General features: G+C 42.3%; 1 protein-coding gene across 6 annotated transcripts in view; it reads right to left on the minus strand.

Moving 5' to 3' along the window:
* Positions 1-14,219: 14,219 nt before the first annotated feature.
* The window catches only part of pard3ba (par-3 family cell polarity regulator beta a), a 102,047-nt gene continuing 93,220 nt past the window's right edge, over positions 14,220-23,046 (minus strand). For 4 of the 6 annotated variants that reach the window (XM_046837395.1, XM_046837394.1, XM_046837393.1 and 1 more), the window contains 2 exons: positions 22,978-23,042; positions 14,220-16,122 (listed from right to left, as the gene is read on the minus strand). In XM_046837395.1, the coding sequence (XP_046693351.1) occupies positions 15,837-16,122; positions 22,978-23,042 (351 nt within the window). In that variant the 3' untranslated portion in view covers positions 14,220-15,836. Of the gene's footprint in view, positions 16,123-21,989; positions 22,429-22,462; positions 22,903-22,977; positions 23,043-23,046 lie in introns of those variants that run through there. The other 2 variants (XM_046837398.1, XM_046837396.1) reach the window with 2 other exon arrangements.

The following is a 23,046-nucleotide window of genomic DNA, read 5'->3' on the forward strand; positions in this document are numbered from 1 at the left end:
CATCTGTGGTGCTCTTCCTCGGCATGAAACCATACTGTTGCTCACAGATGGTCACCTCTTCTCTCAGCCTGGCTTCCACTACTCTTTCCCATAACTTCATGGTGTGACTGATCAACTTAATTCCCCTGTAGTTACTGCAGGTCTGCACATCTCCTTATGCTTAAAGATCGGTACCAGCACACTCCTTCTCCATTCCTCAGGCATCCTCTCCCCTTCCAGAATCCTGTTAAACAATCTGGTTAAAAACTCCACTGCCATCTCTCCTAAACATCTCCATGCCTCTACCGGTATGTCATCTGGTCCAACCGACTTTCCATTCTTCATCCTCTTAATCGCTGCTCTCACTTCCTCCTTACTAATCCTATCTACATCCTGCTTCACCAACTCCACATCCTCCAACCTTCTCTCTCTGTGATTTTCCTTATTCATCAGCTGCTCAAAATACTCCTCCACCTTCTCAACACACTCTCCTCACTAGTCAACACATTTCCTCTCCATCCTTTATTGCTCTAACTTGCAGTACATCCTTCCCAGCTCGGTCCCTCTGGCCAATCGGTATAACTCTTTTCTCCTTCCTTAGTGTCCAACCTCTTATACAACTCCTCATATGCCTTTTCCTTGGCTATCGCCACATCCTTTTACCTGCTGCCGCATCTCCTTGTACTCCTGCCTACTTTTCTCATCACTCTGTCGATCCCACTTCTGTTTTGCCAACCTCTTTCCCTAATGCTCTCCTGCACTTCCTCATTCCACCACCACGTCTCCTTGTTTTGCTTTTTATTTCCAGATGTCACACCAAGTACTTTTCTAGCTGCCTCCTCATCACTCCTGCAGTAGTTCCCCAATCATCCGTCACCTCTTCACCACCACCGAGCCCCTGTCTGACCTCTTCCTGAACCTCACACTACACTCTTCCTGCTTCAGTTTCCACCATCTTATTCTTCTTTCAATCCTTACATTCCTCCTCTTCTTCTTCGCCTCCAAAACCATCCTACAGACCACCATCCGATGCTGTCTAGCTACACTGTCCCCGCCAACACCTTACAGTCTCCAATCTCCTTCAGGTTGCATCTCCTGCATAGCACATAGTCCACCTGTGTGCACCTTCCTCCACTCCTATACGTCACCCTATGATCCTCCTTCTTCTTCAAATACGTGTTCACCACTGCCATTTCCATCCTTTTAGCAAAATCTACCACCATCTGCCCTTCCACATTCCTCTCCTTAAAACCATACCTACCCATCACCTCCTCATCACCTCTGTTCCTTCACCTACATGCCCATTAAAGTCTGCCCCAATCACCAATCGTTCTTTCCTAGGTACACCATCTACCACGTCATCTAATTCACTCCAGAATCTTTCCTTTTCCTCCATCTCACAGCCAACTTGTGAAGCATAGGCACTGATGACATTTATCATCATCCCTTCAACTTCCACCTTCACGATCATCACCCTATCAGAAACTCTCTTTACCTCCACTACACTCTTACTGTACTCTTCCTTCAGAATCACCCCTACACCATTTCTCTTCCCATCCACACCATGATAGAACAGTTTAAATCCACCTCCAATGTTCCTGGCCTTACTCCCTTTCCACTTGGTCTCCTGAACACACAGCATATCTACCTTTCTCCTCTCCATCATATCAGCTATCTCTCTCCCTTTACCCGTCATAGCACCAACATTTAAAGTACCAACCCGAACCTCTACTCTCCTACACTGCTCCTTTTCCTGCTGTCTCTGTAGTCGTCTTCCTCCTCTCCTTCTCCTCCTTCGGCCAACAGTAGCCCAATTTCCACCGGTACCCTGTCGGCTAACGATACCTGTGGCGGTCGTTGTTAACCCGGGCCTCGACCGATCCGGTATGAAATTCTCCTTTGTGATCCGCATATTTGATTTGGCACATGTTTTACGCTGGATGCCCTTCCTAACGCAACCCTCCCCATTTACCCGGGCTTGGGACCGGCACTAAGAGTGCACTGGCTTGTGCCCCCCTAATGGCTGGGTTCCTTCCATGCTATTTGAAATACTGTTAATTTTGTTTGACGCCATTTACGTTCTAATTTTTGAGTGGTCTGTTTTAAGGTGCGTGTATGATCATTATACCACTGTGCTAATTTTTTCTCCCTGAACATTTTGGTCTTAAGGGGAGCTACATCATCTAGAGTGTAACGTAACGTTGTTTCTAGATGTTCAGTGGCCCAGTCGAGCTCTGGGGAGTCAGACGGAGATCTATATAATATCGTAATTTCTGGAAGATTATTGATAAAACGCGCTGCTGTAGCTGACGTGAAAGTACGCTTTACACGGTAACATGGTGAGGTAGAAATGCAATGACTCTCTCTTCCTCTCGCTCTCTCTGGTTTCTCTTCCTGTATCTCTCTTCCTCTCGCTCTCTCTGGTTTCTCTTCCTGTATCTCTCTCTCTCTCTCGCTCTCTCTGGTTTCTCTTCCTGTATCGCTCTCTTCCTCTTGCTCTCTCTGGTCTCAATTCAATTAAATTTAGATTGTGTTATTGACATGACAAAAAATAAATTTTGTACATTTAAACATCTTTCTCACTCTGACTCATCTATCTCAGTATCTAGTAGTGTCTTTCTCTCTCTCTGTCTTTGGTCTCACTTTGTCTGTCTCTCTTTTCTCAGTTATCTATCTCAATCTCTCTCCTGTATCTCTCTATTTCTCTATCTGGTCTTGCTCTTGTTGTTCTCTCTCTCTCTCTCTCTCTCTCTCTCTCTCTCTCTCTCTCTCTCTCTCTCTCTCTCTCTCTCTCTCATATATATATATATATATATATGTATATGTGTGTGTGTATATATATATATATATATATTTATTCAAATGATTTATGAATTGTTATTATTTAGAATGGACCATGTGACTCAGTGATTCGGTTCTGTGTGAGTGAATTCTGTAGATCTGAAGGCCGATTGGGCGAGGGATCGTATCTGGAACGACAAACGCGTGGGCGTGGCCAGGCGTGCAGTTAATTTAAAGCACACATGTAGAGCTAGCTTTTTAGTTAGCTAGCTTTCTGTCGTATTGATTTGTTTATTTATTGATTGTTTGCTGAAGCAGATGAAACTTTCCTACCCACCTCCAGCCTCACCTGTCCCAGACTACAGCGGGTGGCACTCGCCTCTAATAATCTAGTAGTTCCGGTTTTCTGTAAGGAAAAGCACACGGACAAGTGGGAGCTAACTGGAGCAGTTAACTGGTTTTATTTATTTATTTATTTATTTATTTACAGTTGTTCATGTGAATAAACGCACTGATAGTTGACTGAGACGAGACCAGGCTGAACTCTTACTGTCTGCATTTCTCTAAAAAATTAATTTACACACTTGATTTATGTGCTCAAGGCACCTTTAACCTTTTCCTCCTACACACACACACACACACACACACACACACACACACACACACACACACACTTTATCCCTTGCAAAAAGTGATCCTTTATTGACTGAAAAGTGTGTGTGTGTGTGTGAGAGAGAGAGAGAGAGAGAGAGAGAGAGCGAAACACAGAGGGGTTAAAAGGGGAAGTGTAAATCATCCTGTAGTTGTTCTTAGTCATCACACACTCTTGCTAGTGAGCCCTGACCTGCCCCACACACACACACACAAGCACACCGTCCAGAGCGGTCTGTTGGCCTGTGCTTATTGAAGCAAACCAGTTAGCCACAGAGCCCTGTGTGTGTGTGTGTATGCTGGTAAAGGGCTTGTATCTGACACCATTCACCACACCCTACTTACACAGTCTGAGCTGAAACCCACCACACGTCCTCCTTTACCTCCGCGGATTGTGTTATAGCGAGTGTATGACGACGGGTTGGTATCAGAATTTGATCCAAGACGACAGCATTCTGTACAGATTTTAACGTTTTCATTGAGCACACACACACACACACACACACACACCCACACCCACCCCTGCCTGGGGTAACGCTACCTTGCACAATATCGACCAATCAGATAGAAGTGTAGATCTCAGTTCTGCATCAGTGATGTAAATATTTCAGTAAATGTATTTCGTTTCTGTATTTAAGGTTTTTTTTTTTTTGGCTTTTTTCAAATGCATCAAATATAAAAGCAACTTCTGTTACTCTCTACTTAACTGTATTTTAAAGTTCATATTTTATACATTTTGCACCTCTGTTGAAGATGTCGAACATTCCCCTACACACATCTGCTTCCTGGGCGTGACTTTTTCTCACAGCTGGCCTCGTTTTCAGTCCAAAAAGACCTCAAATCAATTCTGTTAAAATATAAGAAATAAATGCATGATTTAAGATGCAGATTAGAAACAAGTCAAAAGATCTGCCAGTGCAGTGAGATAATTACCCTTGTTTGTTTGTTTGTTTTTTATAAGAAAAAGAACAAAATGTCCCAAAATAGGCATTAAAACACAAAGCAGTCTGTTTAGTGTAATTAATGAAAACACGCTTGTTAATTTCAACAGTTTGCTTTTCCTAATTTGTGTGAAAAGATCTTAAACCCGGAGCTGCTTAACAAGAGAATTCCTCCTTAATTTAACAATCGTCGTATATTCAGTCTTAAAATGAGACACGGATTTTGTCATCACTAAACACTGAGGTGTAGTCAACATGAGAAACTGAAATTAAACGACAGAACAAGCCAGAAATACTCTGAATAAAGAACAACGTTCTCAAAAAATAATAACCAAACTGGATAATGTTTGGAGTCTGGTGTTGCAGAATCTTAGAATTTGTTGTAAATGAATTAATAAAAAAGTTGTAAGTGATTATTGAGCAGTGAACCTTAAAACCAGGTAAAATAACTCGCTTTAAGATTTACTAACTAACTGTTATTCTTATAATAAGATCACTGAGGTTTTTAGGGCTAGAAATCAGATTGGAGGTCTTGACTAGATGAGGAGTTTTTGTGGCTCTTTCTGAGACTGAAAGCTGCATTAAATCCCAGTCAGTCCAAAATAATTTACTTTCATTCTATTTGTCCATTAAATATTAACAGTTCGTCTACTTTGTGATGTGATGCTGGACGTGTATTTATGAATTAAAGATCCCCTTTTTGAAAGATTGATTTACTACCAAGTCTTTCTTTTTTCTTTTGACCGACTTGTAAGTTTCATTCTGGCAAGTTGAAGACTGTTGTGTTGATTTTGGTTCATGCAGTTTCGAGGTGTACAATACGATCTGTATTTAAGGAACTCCATCCATAACAAATCGGCTGTTTTGTGGCTTTTCACTAACGCGTGTCTCGATGCACCTTTGAGCCTGCGTTTGATACGAGTCGAATACCGAAACACTGTTCAAATCGGAGACCCGAAGACTTCGAGACTCGAGTCGTGTTGGAATTGCTGTTTTGTAACGGAGTGAGTTTTGCAGTAAGGACTATATTTTTATGATTTTACACCTCTGGTTCTGTCCCAGAATTCCTTGCTGTAGTCGTTCTAGCATGAAAGTTTGAATTACTGTGGGGTTTTTTTTCCCCTAAAAAGCTGGAAACAGTAAAACACTTAAAGTGCCGCCACATCGCCGGTTAAAGCAGATCCTCAAGTGAAACCTGAAGTTTTCTGAAGTCGTTTAACGTCTAAAAAGTAAACAGCGTGAACCAGAGTAGCAACGACGGAAACGGAGCGTGTGACGAGCCAGTTTACAGTCGGGCTCAAATGACGCGTAACTCTAGCTGACGGAGAGAAGGAGCGATGGAAAGTTTACACCGAACGAGAGAAGAGGGGCTGAGTGAGAAGGGCAAGCAGTTGGTAGTCACGGGGAGTTGCGGGTGACTCAGGGTGTGTGTGTGATGGGGGGATGGGTGTTTGTAGATATTTACAAGTGTCTGTGGGTTGTTGTTTTGTCTACACGTGTAACGGCTGAAGGTCAGAAACGTAACGGCGTTCGGTCGAGACGAGAGTCCCGAGAAACACATTGTCCTGTTCTAGCATGGTGGTGTTGCTATGGTAACAGCTCGGTTTAGTAGAGTTCGGTGAATTGGTGGTGTTTATAGAATGAGTCTCCAGTTTCAGGAGGGTTCCCCCCCAAGCATCTACAGAAAGTTTCTTGCTAACATCAACTGTAATTTTATTAATTCATTATTGCTGAACACGTCAAAATCTCTTTGTGAATCTTTGTGGCACGCGAATCACGGCGTTCCTCTATCCGGCCGTGAAATTCGGAATCAAACCGGAGCGCCGGAGCAAAAATCCCAGCAGCGAGCATGACCCCGGAATTCATTTACATCACGCCAGACTCGATTATCCAGCGATTACTTATGTAAATGAGCGGCTGAGGATCTTTAGGCTTAATGAATACACTCATCACGTGTGTGTGGGTTTGTGCGTCTCATTTCGTTCTGCACCTGCCGATTCGGAAATTCTCCGTCCGGAAACTTTCACCAGATCACCGTTTTCGGGTTCTGTAGAAACCGTACACCAGGAATGCAAGAAAACATGCACCGGATCCAGAGACGTGATTTTACACCAGAGGTAAAGGTGGAGAGGGGAAAAACTCCTGAGATGGTATGTTGAAGAACACTAGAGGAACCAGCCTTAAAATAGAACTCGTCCTCATCCAAATCAAATTTTTTATTCATCACATACACATACATACAGGGTACGACATGCAGTGAAATGCTTTATACGACGGTCTGGCAAGAGGGGAATAGGGTGGGGAGAAAGAAAAAAGCAGATAAATAAAGTATAAAAACTATATAAAATAAAATATAAGATATAAAGTATATATAAAGATATGTATGTGAACAAAGAGAAAATGTATATACAAAGAAAATCCTTATGGCAGTAGACAGTGAAACAGTAAACAATGTGTGCCAAAGTGTAAACAATAGACAATTTTAGTGGTGGGTTGTCCATAAAGTGTCCGTGTGCAGTATGGTGTGGTGTAAGGGTCCGTAAGTGTCCGTGTGCGATATGGTGTGGTGTAAGGGACCGTAAGTGTCCGTGTGCGGTATAGAGTGTCCATAAAGTATCCGTGTGCGGTATGTTGTGGTGTAGAGTGTCCGTAAGTGTCCGTGTGCGGTATAGAGTGTCCATAAAGTGTCCGTGTGCAGAATGGTGTGGTATAAAATAAATAAATATAAAGTGCACTTTGCTGTGCAAGTCCAGAGTTTAAAGTGTCGTGGTGCGAAAGGTGAGATCTGTACAGAGAAGTAGTGTGATGATGCAGAGAGTGGACCAGTTTTTAGATCCTGGGTGTTTCCTGGTTTAAACTCCGAATGGCCTGTGGGAAGAAGCTCCACCTCATTCTCTCTGTGTTCGCTTTCAGGGAGCAGAAGCGTTTCCCTGAACGCAACAAAGAGAAGAGTCCATTGTTGGGATGGCTGAGGTCCTTCACAATCTTCCTGGCTCTGGTCCTGCACCGCGTGCTGTAGATGTCCTGCAGGTTAGGGAGCTCGGTGTGGATGGTACGTTCAGCTGAACGCACCACCCTCTGGAGGGCTCGTCTGTCCTGCATGGTGCTGTTCCCAAACCAGGAAGTGATGCTACCCGTCAGAACGCTCTCAATGGTGCAGGTGTAGAAAGTCTTAAGCACCTGAGAGGGTAGTTTAAAGTCCCTTAAGCGTCTCAGATGGTACAGACGCTGCCGGGCCTTCTTCACCAGGGTGTTAGTGTGACAGGACCAAGACAGATCCTGTGTGATGTGAACACCCAAGTACCGGAAACTGTCCACTCTTTCCACTGGAGTCCGCAGATGTTTAGCGGTTGGTATGACCGCTCCGCTTTGTGCTGAAGTCCACGATCAACTCCTTAGTCTTGCTGACGTTCAGGAGAAGGTTGTTCTCCTGGCACCATCTCTCCAGGTTTTTAACCTCCTGTAGGTAGGCCGTCTCGTCGTCGTTGTTGATCAGGCCCACCACAACAGTGTCGTCAGCAAACTTGATGATGGTGGTGGAGTTGGATGTGGCCACACAGTCATATGTGTACAGCGAGTACAGCAGGGGGCTCAGAACACAACCCTGGGGAGCTCCAGTGCTGAGGGTGAGGGTGGATGAGGTGTGTTTTCCCACCCGTACGGCTTGTGGTCTGTCTGTCAGGAAGTTAGAGATCCATTGACACAGCGGCTGGCTGAGTCCCAGGACCTCCAACTTAGAGGTGAGTGTGGAGGGAATAATGGTGTTAAACGCTGAACTGTAGTCCACGAACAACATCTTTGCATAATTCCCGTTTCTTTGGTCCAGGTGGCTCATCGTGGTGTGGAGGAGATGAGCAATGGCGTCCTCAGTAGAGCGGTTCTGACGGTACGCAAACTGTAATGGGTCCAGTGTGTCTGGTAGTGATGCAGTGATGAAGTCTCTGACCAGTCTCTCGAAGCACTTCATCACTACTGAGGTCAAAGCTACAGGGCGGTAGTCATTGAGGCAGGCGGGCTGGGGTTTCTTGGGGACAGGAACAATGGTGGACTGTTTAAAACATGAGTGGACAACAGAGGTTGAATATCTCAGTGAACACCGGTGCTAGCTGGTCAGCGCAGGCTTTCAGAACCCGACCTGTGATGCCATCTGGTCCTGCTGCCTTCCTGGTATTCACTCTCTTGAATGCCCTCCTCACGTCATTCTCTGAGATGGTGAACGTGTTTACCTCTCCGGCTCTCTCGGTGTGCACGCTGGTTGTGCCGCTAGCGCCGCTAGCGTGGTTAGCTGCAGCCTCGAAACGAGCGTAAAAGGTGTTTAGCTCGTCTGCCAGAGAAGCATCCGCATTCACCATTCTAGAGGATGGTGTTTTATAGTCCGTTATTGTCCTTAGTCCCTGCCACAGGCTCCTAGAGCCACCATGTTGAAACTGTGACTCTAGTTTCCTCCCGTAGCGCCGCTTTGCATCCTTCACCGCTCTGCAAACACTGTAAGACGCAGCCTTGTACTCTTCCATGTCCCCGGTGGCGAGCCCTGTGTTGTAGGCAGCGGAGCGGGATCTCAGAGCCTCGCGGATGGTTTTATCCACCCACGGCTTCTGGTTGGGAAACGTTCTGATTGTGGTTTTCTGCACCGTATCCTAATTGTGGTTTTCTGCACCGTATCCTAATCATCCTAATCATTGGATATTGATGTATTACATTGAAAAATGCTCCATTAGCATGAATAACAGTTTTACACTTTGTTTCTCCAAAACTTTAAACTGAAAAACTTTGTGTGCCTTTTGGAAAACCTGCTAAAAATTTACTTCACTTTGAAATTTTTCTTTCTTGGGCTCCAGTTTTTTCCAGAGCAGTTGAATAGGGTTTAGGTGCGATGTCTGGGCAGGTCATTCCATGATAGATATCACTCCAGATGCAGTCCAGATGAAATTGCATGGTGGTAAGAATGGAATGGTTGCCATGTTGGTTCAGGATTCCTTTCACTTTTCTGGAATACATCTCCATCCTTCCCTGCTCCAAAACAACCCCAGATCATTCATGTGTGAGATGTTAACATCATCTCTCCTGTTCATCTCACACAAGTTCTTCTGTTAGAGACAAAAATGTCCCATTCTTCCAGTCATTCACCGTCCAATTCTTGTCTGTGTTTTTTTGTTGGAAAGGGAACATGCATTTGTGTCTCAAAAACCATAAAAGACTCGGCGTTTCCGCACTTTCCACAAGCACTGCACATTTTTATAAGATCAGATTTAACGTTTCATCAGCCTTTCAGTGCCGAGAGCTTTGTTTCTCCCTCCGCTAGAAGCTGAATTACTTTTGAGGACTTCATCGACTCCACATTTTACACACATGGGGTTTGAGGCATGTGACCTGCACAGAGAGAACAAACTATACTCGAGATACAATCTGTATTTTTAATCACCGGCTGTTTCCTTTTTCCTTTCTTTAAAACAGGAGCTGTTTTTTTTTTCTCTCCATTCTCACCATCGCACTCGTTAATGAGGAGCCGAACCTGTGTGTGTGTGTGTGTGTGGAAAAGATCTGATCTAAAATGGCATCAGAATTCAGACAATGGCTCATTAAGTGTAAATACATTTGAAATATCGTATTTTTATTTTATTATTATTATTTTTTCCCAGAATGTTGCTGCTACTTGGTTGCTTTTCCTCTATGATCTGGGCCTGGATCACAACCTGGATTTTGGGGACCTCAGATTTACATAAAGCTTGAAAATTTTGTTTACTATTTATTTATTTATTTATTTATTATAGGAATCTGTTACAACTACAACTAATAAATAAGAAATTCAAAATAAATATAATATTAAGTGCTGTAGGTTCAAATATGATTTTTAAAATGTTAAAAATATCGTGAAAATAAAAAAAAGGCATAAATACATTTATAGTGTACTCAAGAAAGAATGCAAGATTAAGCGAAAATGGAAAAATGTACGCAAAGAATATGCGTAAGAGATATAAATCATTATTTATAAATTATACATATAAAGAAAAAATACAATTAAATAGAATGTAAAAATAAAATAAATTCAAAGTGCTACTGATAAAAATGAAACGATACTGAGGATCACAAATATTTAAAACGCTGCGTAAAAAATTAGACACTATTAAAGACAAATATTTTCCCGCATTCCTGCGTCCCACGTGAAATCCTGAAAGCTCGCCTCAGGACGCTTCCCTGTAGGGACGTGTTCCTCAGTGTTCTGGAAGCTCGGAGCCTCGGTCAGTGGAGCGGGTCTTGGCCGGGCGCCGTGGGTCTTAGCGCGAGGCTAACAGGAACGTTCCTTTTATCACGCTGGAGGAACCCGATACTGGGGCTGATATCTGGGGCACGAGCGACCCTCCCTCCTCTGCCAACCCAAACACCTGGCATGGGGCAGGAATGATCCCCAACCCCCCACACACACACACACACACACACACACACACACACACACTTTCTTCCCCTCAATAAGGTCATACAGTGGGTGTGTGTATGTGTATTAGCTGCTAGCTCCCAGGCTTCCTAAATACAGGCAGACATTTCCACACTCCAGTTATTTCTGGTCCTGTTTAAAGGAAACATAATAGTCAATATAAATATGATAAATATGACGGCTAAATAACCAGAGCAGTGTTACCAGGATCGGTATGAGGAGAATGAAACTATTGCTAGCTGGAGCTTAGCTCAGCTGAAACACACACACACACACACACACACACACAAACCTAGTGACACATCTACAGTAATGTTGAAAGGAAGACGGATCGCTCGGAGTGGAAAGCATTTCAGAAGCGTCAGAGCCGACCTGGAGTCAGTTCTCCGAGCTCCTCCGAGTCATGAACTCCGTCCTGCTGCTTCGATCTCCATTAACTTTCAACGTCATCTCAAAACCGCGAGCACTCCGGGTCCCGGCGTATCAATAAAAACGCGCGCTTCAGTGTTCCTGACAGAAACCCCGTTCATGCAGTTCATTATCACTTGTTGAGGCACTGGTCGCGGTGCAGCTGATGGTTACAGGTTGATATTGAAGCACAATGTCGTTTCTGTAGTTACAGCTCGTCCACAACCATAATATTTGTAGAATTTCTTTATTATGCAATAAGAAAAAAAACACAACACTGTAGATATTTGTGTAGTGACGATATCTGGATGGAGATGTTTTTAGAAGCAGTTTGCGATGGTCCCGAAAGTCTGGGACTGTCTGGAACGGAATGGGACGTCTTAGCGGTTTCTGAAAGTCTGGCTGGTATTCAATGGTCTGTGCAAATCTGTCATGGGATGGTTTGGGACGGTATGGAAAATTCTGAGATGGTCTTGGAAAGTATGCGATGGTCTGGAAAGGTTTAGGATGGTCTGGAACATTTTGGGATGGTTTGGGAATGTCTGGGATGGCCTTCGATGGTCTGGGAAAGTATGTCATGGTATGGAATGGTCTGGGGGGGGTTTGAGAAAGTCTTGGATGGTATAGGAAAGTCTGAGATGGTCTGGAAAAGTATGGGATGGTCTAGTAAGGTCTAGAATTTTTTGGGAAATTATGGGATGGTCTTGGACAGTCTGGATGGTCTGCGAAAGTATAAGATGGTTTGGGACAGTTTGGGAAGGTTTGGAAAAGTCTGCTATGGTCTGGGAAAGTCTTGGATGGTCTTGTAAAGTGTGGGAAAGTCTGATATGGTCTTGGAAAGTCTGGGATGTCCAGTGTCAGCTCTTTGTCATCTTCTGGCCAGGACAGAGGGGTTTCCAGTCTCTTCATCACACCGAGCTGTAACACACTGTTTTCCTTTTGTCTCTCTGCCAAACACCAACACTGGAGACTCCTTCCATAAATGCTATAACTTTGTACAGCAACATTTTTTACCTGTATTGTTGTTTTGCTGCTCCACTGAGATTAAGTATGATCCTGTAATTTAACTCTCGAAATGATTTTTTAGCCCCCGAATAGGCGAAGATTCGATGCTTCACTAAAAAGAGCCTGATTTCACTACCAATTATCATGACATTTTTGGTTATATGGGGATGCTCAATGTCAGATCTCCCAATAAGTAGTAATAATAGAATGCAGCCTATTATGAGAGTGCTGTAAATAAAAAATTGTGAAAAGAAGCTTTTAGTTAAATATTTTTCATGTGAGTGAATAAATCCAACATCACGAGTTTCACGGTTCATGATCCATGAGCAACACAGGAGCATCTCAGAGCATCAACAATGTCTGGGAGATTCTGTTCTGATGTATTTCTTTAAATAATTGTGTTTTTTGTTGCGTCAATGTTGCCTTTCATTTTAACAGGTAGATTTGGTCATTTTTAAATAGTTTCTCTGTGCTGTGTGTGCAAGAAAATAAGTTGTTGAATCCATTTGTTGACTACCTGGTGCCCCAACAAACACACACACACACACACACGTGATTCAAATATCAGTTGACTACAGGCGAGACTTTAACTATGTAAATCCTTATTTGGTGACATCTTTTTTTCTAACCAATCAGAACCCTGAATTTAACACCACTGTGGTGTAGCACTAATTAACCTACACTTTGAAAAAAGGCGTTTGGTTCAGAATTCCTTCTGATTTACGTGGTGCAGTTGAAGGAGAGGTCAGAGAATCAGAGATTTCCCCCACCAGAAATCAAGGGAAAAAATTCTGTCTGGAACATTCCAGCGAATAACTGATAACGTCGCGATGAGCTTCGGAGCCTTTGCAGCTTTTCCTCGGAAAGGGAGAGGTAATAAAGCGAGAGACATTAATAGAGGGGAAGCTGATAGATAGGGTTTGAAGGCTGAAGAACGAGAAAGAGTGCTGATAGGTGCGTTTCATTTTCACCCCACGTGTCCCATTAATCCTGATCATGTAGCCGTGAGGGAGAAGTGATGGAAAAGAGGATGATGTTGGAGTTGTGTTACATGTCGAGGGAATCCGTGTAATGCAGTGAAGGAGCAACTGGTCAGCCAGCAAGCCTTCAAACATCAGCGTTCTTACCTCTGTAGTCTTGCAAAACACAAGATCTGATTCATGTTTGCATGATGGTCTGAAGTTGTCTGGGGTTGTATATAACATCTGGGATGTTATGGAATGGTCTGGGAAAGTTGGTGATAGGCTGGTCTGGGATGGTATGAGACGGTCTAGGATGGTCTGGCAAAGAATCGGGTGGTCTGGGAAAGTCTGGTGTCTCTGCTTCAGGATATTCATTACTTTAATTATGAATATATTGTCAATTGTTTGTTTTACCCTAATTTTTCACCCTCATTTGGTCATTTGCCAATTCTGACCAACAATGCCAGGAAAAAGAATAAATATATATATTTCTGCTTATTTATGAGATAATTATTATACATTTTTTTTTGTTCTTCCAGTTTGGTTCCCCAGCCACTAGCCACACCCCAAACACAGTTCCAGCAGTGTGAAGGCTTATGCCCTTCTTTCTTGAGAGAACATGTCCATGCTCAGCTCCTCACGGGCTACAGTGAACAATCAGCATTTTTTCCAACTCTCAATTTTTCCTTCAGAGACATTTCAAAATTGCAGACTGAATTTCTCACCTTTTTTATTGAAGGTTATTGCGCAGTTATTGGAGCACAAATCGTTTTCATTCATCTGCTTAATTTAACTTTAACGCCACCAGTTGAACACGAGCACAAAACCACCGTGGCCTCATTTTCCCCAATTCCCCAAATCCGGCTATTCCACCTTTAATCACTCGGGCAGCTCCTGAGGATCTACATCAGGAGAACATGCTTCAGCGTCGTCTGCCACGTGACTCACCGACACGTTTCAGCAAAGCTGCGATTTATCCTCCGCTGTCTGATTACGAGTTCCTAATGAAGCCGAACTTTACCCTCGTCACACCGTCACTTTATTTAACACACAACAAGATTGAACACCACTGATCATCTTTATTTTTGAAAAATTCAATGGGAAAAAAACATGCAATAACAAGCTATCATCATGCTCAATTATCAATATATTAACACATTTTACTGATACACACACACACACGTTTATCATTGCTTCACGTCTCTTCAAATTTTTGTTCATTATTTAAAAATAAAACATTTAGTAATAAATACATGAGAAGAAAAGCAGAAAGTACCTTCTATTTCGCTTCAGATTCCATTTCAGACACTTTTTTTTATACACATGAGAAAACTGGAAATGTGAAACAATGGCAGTGTTTATATAAAAAAGTGATAAATGTGCAAAATTCTCCAGAAACAAAAAAAGTAACTGCCTCACCAAAAAAAAAAAAAAAAAAAAGCTTTCAAGAAAAGGTTTAATAAAAAAAAATGCTTAAAAAAGAGACATCCTCACACACACACACTTCACATGATATTCCTCCTTTAATTTCTTTTTCTTTTTTTTTTCTTTGGCACTACAGCCGCCCTGGAGCTTCCTTCATTAAAGAGAAACAAAACAAAAAAGACTTTGAGCTCAAAAAGCAGAAAGGGAAGGTTAGAGTTTGGAGCCTAATTGTGTGCAGGTGTTGTTTGGTTGTAAAAGAGTGTTTGGGATGAAAACAGGCAGAAAACAGACGGTCAGGCTTCAGATAACGCCGAGATAACGCAAAACCACAAAGTGTAACGCTGAGGGGGAAAAACACACAGATAAAGAGCATGGAGCGCTTTATCTACACAACAGCACCACGGATCCTGTAGAGCAACACAAACTGCTCTGTAGACCTCTGGGACCTGACCACCTCGAATGTGTCTACAGTAACGAGAGGAAAGACGTATTTACAAGACAACAAACTATTCACATCAACAATAAAGCATTAAATTGAGGCGATAAAACGTTCCTTCAGATTTCTCCAAACTCCCAGAACCGGTGCTAGAACCTTCAAGTTCCCTGGTTGGACTTTCTGAGGAAGCTTTAAGAATGAAACTGACATTATTCTGGATTGGAATGATCCTTACAGAAAGGGTTACCTGAAGCTTTTGGAGTATCAGGGATGAACTGAAGAGGCCTGTGGATGAGGTGGAAGCTATAAGTCACCTGCTAGAGGATCATTTTAGTTTTTACCAAGGCTTTTGAGATCATGCTGGTGTTAATTAAAAAACTGGGATAAATCTAGACACCAACAGGTTCCTCAGGTCATTGTTATGGGGAGACCTTAAAGAAGAATGTTAAGACCAATCTGGATTGGTGTATATCCTTGTAAAATAGATTCCTTGGATATAAACATGGACCAAAAGTGTATGAATCAAGTGAAAAAGCTTGCTGACTCCAGGTCTACACTTCAGAAGAGGGAGGATGTTTTTTCCTTGAAGACCCAAACAGATATTCTTTAGGAAGTGAAGAATCTTTGATTTTCTATAATAACCCATAAGAAACTTTAAAGCTCAGGACCTGTGTTTGATCATCTGACATGCTACGAGAGGGTTCACCCCGAGAGAGAGAGAGAGAGAGAGAGAGGAAAGACCAACGCCAGACATGAAGAACTTGAACAGCTTTTGATATTTACTAGCTAAACTTTACACATATCCTATATTTATACTACACAGCTCCGATTGGTGGGTTCTTGGTGCGATGGTTCGGGTACTGCCCATCTTCATATGCGCCGTATTGATGGGAAGCGGCTGAGCGAGTGCCAGCTTTGACGGCAGCTTCGTAGCTTGGCACCCCCTGCTGGTCTGGAGAGGAGGCTGGGGGCTGGTCGTATCTGAACGGTCCAGGGCGGGACACAGGGACACGGTTCGGACCTGGTGGGGGGTTTTGGTTTGCGTTGTAGGGTGGACTCGGGTAGCGGTCCGTTTCTCTCTGGGCTTCCACTGGTGTTCGTCTAGAGGAAAGGAAACAAATGTACAATTCCATATTCGATCTCTTGTTCATCGGCGAGGTCAGGGGGTTCTGCTCTGGGGGTTCATGCTTTCAGGTTGTCTGATGGATTAAATGTCTTTGATGAAAGTTCACTTACTCTGACACACCGTTGATAAATATTTTAGAAATCATGACGATTACTGGTTAGTTATGCTACATTTTCTATACAGGACTGTCTGCGGTGGGTGATTCATCACTGATATTGTTGCTGTATGTGGTCTTGTTGGAGCAGACCCTGTGGTGTGTATGGTGTGTGTGTGTGTGTGTGCGTGTGTTCTGTCCATCAGCAACACACTGTGTGTGTCTGGCAGCCATGACCACCCAAGCACTGCAAACAGAAATACTGCAGCCTTGAACATGAGAGGTAGTGGGGGTGCAAATGGGAAGGATGTAGAGAATTTTTTCGAGATAAAGCATTATCAAGTATAACCAGCAGGAGGGAGATGGAGAGAAAATGTCAGCGGGAATCCAAGTGAAAAAGATAAGCTAATGACGAAGACGCTCTTAAGGAGCTCGATCACAGCGTACACGTTGATTCACGCTCGGTTTGTCTCGTATCGTTTAGCGATCGACTTTAAGACACGGGTTCGGATCGCACAGCGCCGGACTGAGAGGTGGACGGTTAAGTCATCCCCTGCTGCCATCACCTCCAACGTGAAGTCATAATCAGCCATGTGACCGAGGTGAAGGTTTGTTTTGCCTCCATATCGCTGATATGCGCTCTTCAACTCCCTGAGAAGGAAAACGCAGTCCATCTGTCAAACTTGATTAGAACTGAAAGTTTTTACATGCACTTTCACTTCACTTCCAAGGAGAAGTAAATGTGAGAAATTGATCTTGATCTTCTCTTGTCCTGGTCAGTGGTTGGATGAGCTTTGTAGGCCATGTCTGCTTGTACATTATTCCTTACCTTTTATATTGATGTTATTATTGATTATAAAATAGACCTCCATATAATCTTTTAGAGGAACAACAAAGTGCACAGTTACCAGTTATAAACAATTCCTACGATAAAACAGACCTACTTAAATAACGTATGCTTTTTGATTCACGTTTCTGTAGGCGTTTGGACATTACAGTGACACCCAGAAGAGAACGGGATCCATTCTGAGTCTGGTTCCTCTAAAGGTTTCTTCATCATACCATCTGAGAAAGTTTTTCCTTTCCACTATTGCAACTTGCTTATTATGGATAAACATATAAGTAACAAACTTATAGGCACTAAACTAAAAGTAATAGTAATAGTACAAAAGTATATGACTTCAAATGTACTTAAATAGCCGAAGTACTATTAATAATGTCTATAATGTTCCTATAATCATTTCTGCTTATTCAACTCTGACACTGACACTTTATATATACATACAGTATACACACCAGTTTGTACTCTAGAAAACTCCTATAACTTCAGATATGACCACGTCATCCACATGACTTTGGGCCCTTGTTTTAAAAAGACGGCCTGTGAATTTGCGTCAGGTTGGGTACAGGTCCACTGGTGATTTTTCTAGTCTGCGTGTTGTGTCTCTGAAGTCTTTAAGTTTTAAATGTAAAGTTGGTTTAGTGTTTAGTGACACCAGAAGACCAGCACTTTTTCCCAAGGAGATGGAATCATCAATAGCATTCACATTCATGGCGATCAGTAGGTTTAGGTGAAAGCTAAATAAAGCTACTAGAACCTAATCAAATCTGGTTGATGCACCAACGTGCTGTAAAAGATGCGGAATTGTTCCACCTTGTACTGTATTCAGAATTCCCGGCGCTCCTACAATGCAACCAGCGCTGTATCCAAGCCAAACGATGCTGACTATAAAATACTTTGGAACGCATAGCGAATCCAAGTGAGATGAGAGTAGTGTAAGACAGGAAAAAAGGGGGCGGGGCTTCTGGGGCGTGTCGGTTCATGTCGGTGGGTTTTAAAGGATAAATTGTAACAGCGTATTCCATTTGTGTAAAAGTCAGCATGTCCCACCAGTGTGGAGTGGAGTGGAGGTGGTGCTGGGGAACTGTGGGAACACTGGGAGTTTGTGGTTACGGTGTAAAAGCTGAAGGCAGGGGAAGTAGAAGCTGCTGTGGTGTCTGGTGTGATACAGCAGCGTTATCATGACAATGGTTTGTATACTGTAGGGAGAGTGTGTCAGTATATACAAGACCTTCCACCCAGTGTGTGTGTTTTTGGGAAGAGAGTTATAAAAGCTAATTGAGAACATGTGCCTGCCTTTGTGATCAACATTGTGTGTGTGTGTGTGTGTATGTACAGTATATACGCAGTAAACCTTTAATAAATCACGGGTCGTCTTAACACACACGGACAAGTCGGACTGCGGGAATGAAATGTCACGCAATCAATCTGTCTCATACCACCTCCCATTAACACTCCATCCCTTGAGAAACTGTACGCGGCCAATTCCGAATGTGTGTGTGTGTGTGTGAGAGAGAGAGAGAGAAAGTGTGTGCGCCCCTGAACTCGGACATATTTTCCATCTTACGACAAGAGGGGAAATCTACTCGCTTCTTGCACCTGCCCGAAATCTTCGGAAGGAAATTCCTCCCTAGGTTCCTTGTTTGACCCCGGCTTCTTGTGCTATCCACAGTAAAAACACACACACACACACACACACACACACACACACACACACACACACACACACAGCTGGTACTTGTGGAGTATAAGGGGATTAGTTGAAAGCCCTGGTTGAAATGGGATACACTTCACCGCTTTGTTAAATACATAGTCTTCATTTCATTATTCATATACACATACCCTTCATTATTTATTTATTTATTTATCTACACACTAAAAACCTCATTTTGTTATCAGGATTGATACACAAATGTTCAACCTCCCAGTTCGCTTGTTGCGGTCTCGTACAGCTCGTGTTTTTTGTCCCGGGAAAGCGACAGGAGTTTCCCCCCTGGGGACGTGACGCGAGCGGGCGGCGAAGCTTCATTTCCTCGACTCTGATTTCATTACGCGCGCTCTGTTTTTTCGAGGCAAACGACGTTACGGAGGCTCGGCGTGCTCGGAAAGCGGAACGGCAGCAACAACCGAAAATGCAATAAAAAGCGCAGAGTGAGACACTGAAAAAAAGGACGAGAAAAATCTAAAAGCGCTCACTTTTGAAGCAAACGAGTTAAGCAAAACGTACGCACTTTGAAAACATCCCGGTAAAAACGTGGATGAGTGCTGCGTTTTTTAGAACACGTCACATATTTCTATGAAAAAAAATACGGTATAATAATGTATTGCATTTCTATAACAAGGTCACTTTACAGTTAAGGAATAGCCCGTAACCCCGCCTACTTGCTTTCTATTGGATATCAGGATCAATAGTTTAAAGCTGCATAAAATTTTCAGTTTCATGTTTAGCCCCGCCCTCATGCCACATTAAATCAGTTTTATGCATTATGTTTAGCCCCGCCCACACAGCACATTAAATCAGTTTTATGCATTATGTTTAGCCCCGCCCACACAGCACATTAAATCAGTTTTATGCATGATGTTTAGCCCCGCCCACACGTCACATTAAATCAGTTTTATGGATCATGTTTGGCCCTGACTAGACTCCTCAGCTTGGACTGAGTAGTAAAGAAATGCCGATTAGCGTAGATAATAGATTTCCTATGTACTGGTTTGTGACATAACCCACAATTTGACGTGCAATTATTTCTAACTTATCCGTTCACATCTGGCCTTGTGTGTGAAGCTGGTACAGTTAGCATGACTTCTGTATGTATGTATGTATGTATGTATGTATGTATGTATAGATAGATAGATAGATAGATAGATAGATAGATAGATAGATAGATAGATGATGTAATGCCTTCAAAAGGGAAAGAATGTTGGCAAAGAGGTGGGGCTTCCAGGGGCCGGTCCAAAACAAAGGCTATCAATCATTCTGTCTCCGCATGTCGACTGACCAATCAGGAAAGACCTTGTAGCAGTACAGGTGTGAAGTAATTTTTTATGTGAAATACATGACGGGTTTATCGTGCGCTAGCGTGAATGTGAGTAAATGAGTACTATTAATAGGCGAGGACATTAATCCAGCTGTTCTACCTATTACACCATAAAGAGACTTTTTTTTTTCTCCATCTCATGGCTTTTGTGCAGCAGCGGCTCAAGGATCCTCGGTTGGTGCGTTTAAAAAAAGGAACAGCTACATCCTGAGGGAGTCTTGTGTGAAGGCTGAACAACCATTAATGCTTCTATTAAATCGCTCACAGTCTTTCATTTCCCTCCACACACACACACACACACACACACACAGTAATAGTGCACAAGGAAATATATGCTAATGCAGTCGAGGCGCCACAACCATTTGAAAGGGAATGGGCTTGAATGAGAGAGAGAGAGAGAGCCTGAGGGGACATAGCAAAAAATGTGATTTCATCTGCGTTAAAGTGCCCTTTATTGTAGAATGAGCAGGGGAGGAGGGGGCACTTTATTCTTTTTATTTTACATTTTTCTTGGGGGGTCGTCAAACCATGATATCAAGGCTTACGAGGATCGAAGCTCTTTAAGACACATTCGCTACTGGATTACATGGTAACTGGGACGCTGTGTATTCCTTCACCTCTTCTCTCATTTTATTATTCTTTTAAGCCACGCCCATTCGTCCATGATTGACGTGTCATTCTCTTCAGTGACATGCTCTGCATAAAGTAATGGCTGTGATGCTAATTCACACTGTCCTGTATGTGTGTGTGTGTGTGATTTCTTTGCCAAGGCCTCATCGAGACACTTAGGGTATTGGCCTGTAGCCAGGAGAGCTTTCTGTCCAGATCACACACTCTCCTGGGAAGAGGATCAGGTGAATCGCCAGGTTGTGGGCAAATCGCTCCAAAAAGCAAACACTTCAGATTTAATTAGGAGCTTGGAAGCAGATTAGGTGTGTGTGTGTGTGTGGTCAGCCTTGCAACAATATATATATATATATATATATATATATATATATATATATATATATATATATATATATATATATATATATAAATAAAATCTGGATTTAAATCAAAAGTAGGCGGGGCTACATGCCTAGAGCAATCAAGCTGCCACCGGGTCCAGGCTCTGACTTTCCTCCATCACACCACAGCTCTAATCGTTTATAATTATAGGAATCTCAGCCACACATGGCTATTTACATTTCTACCCACCTGCTGTATATTTCAATGTATTTCTTTTATCATCTATGAGATGGTCTTCATACTACGAGCTTCATATCTGACCACATGATGCATACTTTCATCCACATCCACACCTTTAGGCCCTAGTTTTAATTTGATGGCCTGTGCCAATAGCTTTGCGAGAGTCTTTTCAGGTCTGTGTGTATGTGTGTTTTCACCATGTCTCTGAAGTCTTAGTTTTAGTTTTGTTGGATATTTGATTAATTATTTGGTTACTTTTAACATATAAGAATAACATTAAATATACAGTTGGTGCAGGCAGCAATAAAGGGGGCCAAGCACTGTTTAGTGAAGCCTGAAGAACAGAATAAATGTAATGCTAGTACCTTCATTGAGAGATTGCTTTGATATCTCCAGTGGTGGATGAAGTACACAAACCATGTGTGAGTAAAAGTAGAGACCCACTCGGTAAAATAAGTAAAAGTGCTTCCTTTAGTTTTACTCAAGTGAAAATATACAAATGTTTTTGCCTTTAAATGTACTTAAGTTTCCAAAGTAGTGATTTATTATAACTATGTTTCTATTATCATTTTTATCACAAGATTCTTTACTTAATCACCTCAGATTATGTGTAAAGACTCGAATGTGACTCAGCACACTGATCTATTAATAGAATGATATTAATGACTCAAACACTGATTGATTTCTATTATAATGATCATGAACACAAAACCTTCTTTTCATCGACTTCAATAAAATGGTGTAAATAAAGTCACGTGTGTTGTGGTGAGTTCGAGTTTGGAGTTTCTTCATCATTTATTTCTCTAAATGTTCTGCTTGCTGTTGAACTGATGCTGAACTGTATGTTGGTGATCAGTAGATACACCAAGCACCAATCAATCTTCTTTGTAAACATTTTCGGTTCTGTGAAAATGCATTAATGGTCTTACTTTTCATTTTTTTTTTTTGTATGTCATAGTTGCATTGTACAGTAAATCCACAAATCTGAGATTGGTGTCAACACCTGAGCCAATGTCCTCATGACTGGGGAGACTTCACGATCATGATGGGGAAGAATTTGTACTTGAAGAAACAACAGTCTTTGTGATGACTCCTGTTTTACACATTGACTGCAAAGTTGCTAATTGTAGGATGCCAAACACCAGAGGTGTGTCGAAGAGGAAGTAATGGTTTAATTCAGAGCGCACATTTTTCAATCCACATTACAAGGTCATGTTACATTTTTGGGGTACAGAAGATGACAAGATGAATGTATTATATTTCAATGTATTTTGGTTACTAATTGTTAGAATAAGAGGAGAGGAAACTGGATTGTCCAGCTCATTTTACTTTTACGAAAATGCTATTTTGGTGGTTATGGATACGCATTTGGAAATTGTCATTTTACAGCTATTTTCAAAATCACTAAAAACAGCACAGGGCGACATTTATTTCTAAACCTCTAAAATACTAGGTGAGGACTGGAGGTCAAACTAAAAACGGTAACAAGCTTGCCCTCAAAATTCAATGTGAGTTTTAAAGCACAAAGAAGTGCAGGTTTGTTAAACAGTCTGTAATAATCGAGCTTGAAATCCAACAATTCCTGCCAAATTCCCTGCAACATATTGATTGGATAAATGGCCTTGTAACCTTACACACACACACACACACACACACACACACCACGTACCTGGATGTGTACTGTCGATCAATGTCTTCATATCTTGGAGCCATGCGGGGATCCGGGCCTCTTATCTGT

Source organism: Silurus meridionalis, chromosome 24 (genome assembly GCF_014805685.1).
Source record: "Silurus meridionalis isolate SWU-2019-XX chromosome 24, ASM1480568v1, whole genome shotgun sequence".
In the NCBI taxonomy this organism is placed as follows: Eukaryota; Metazoa; Chordata; class Actinopteri; order Siluriformes; family Siluridae; genus Silurus; species Silurus meridionalis.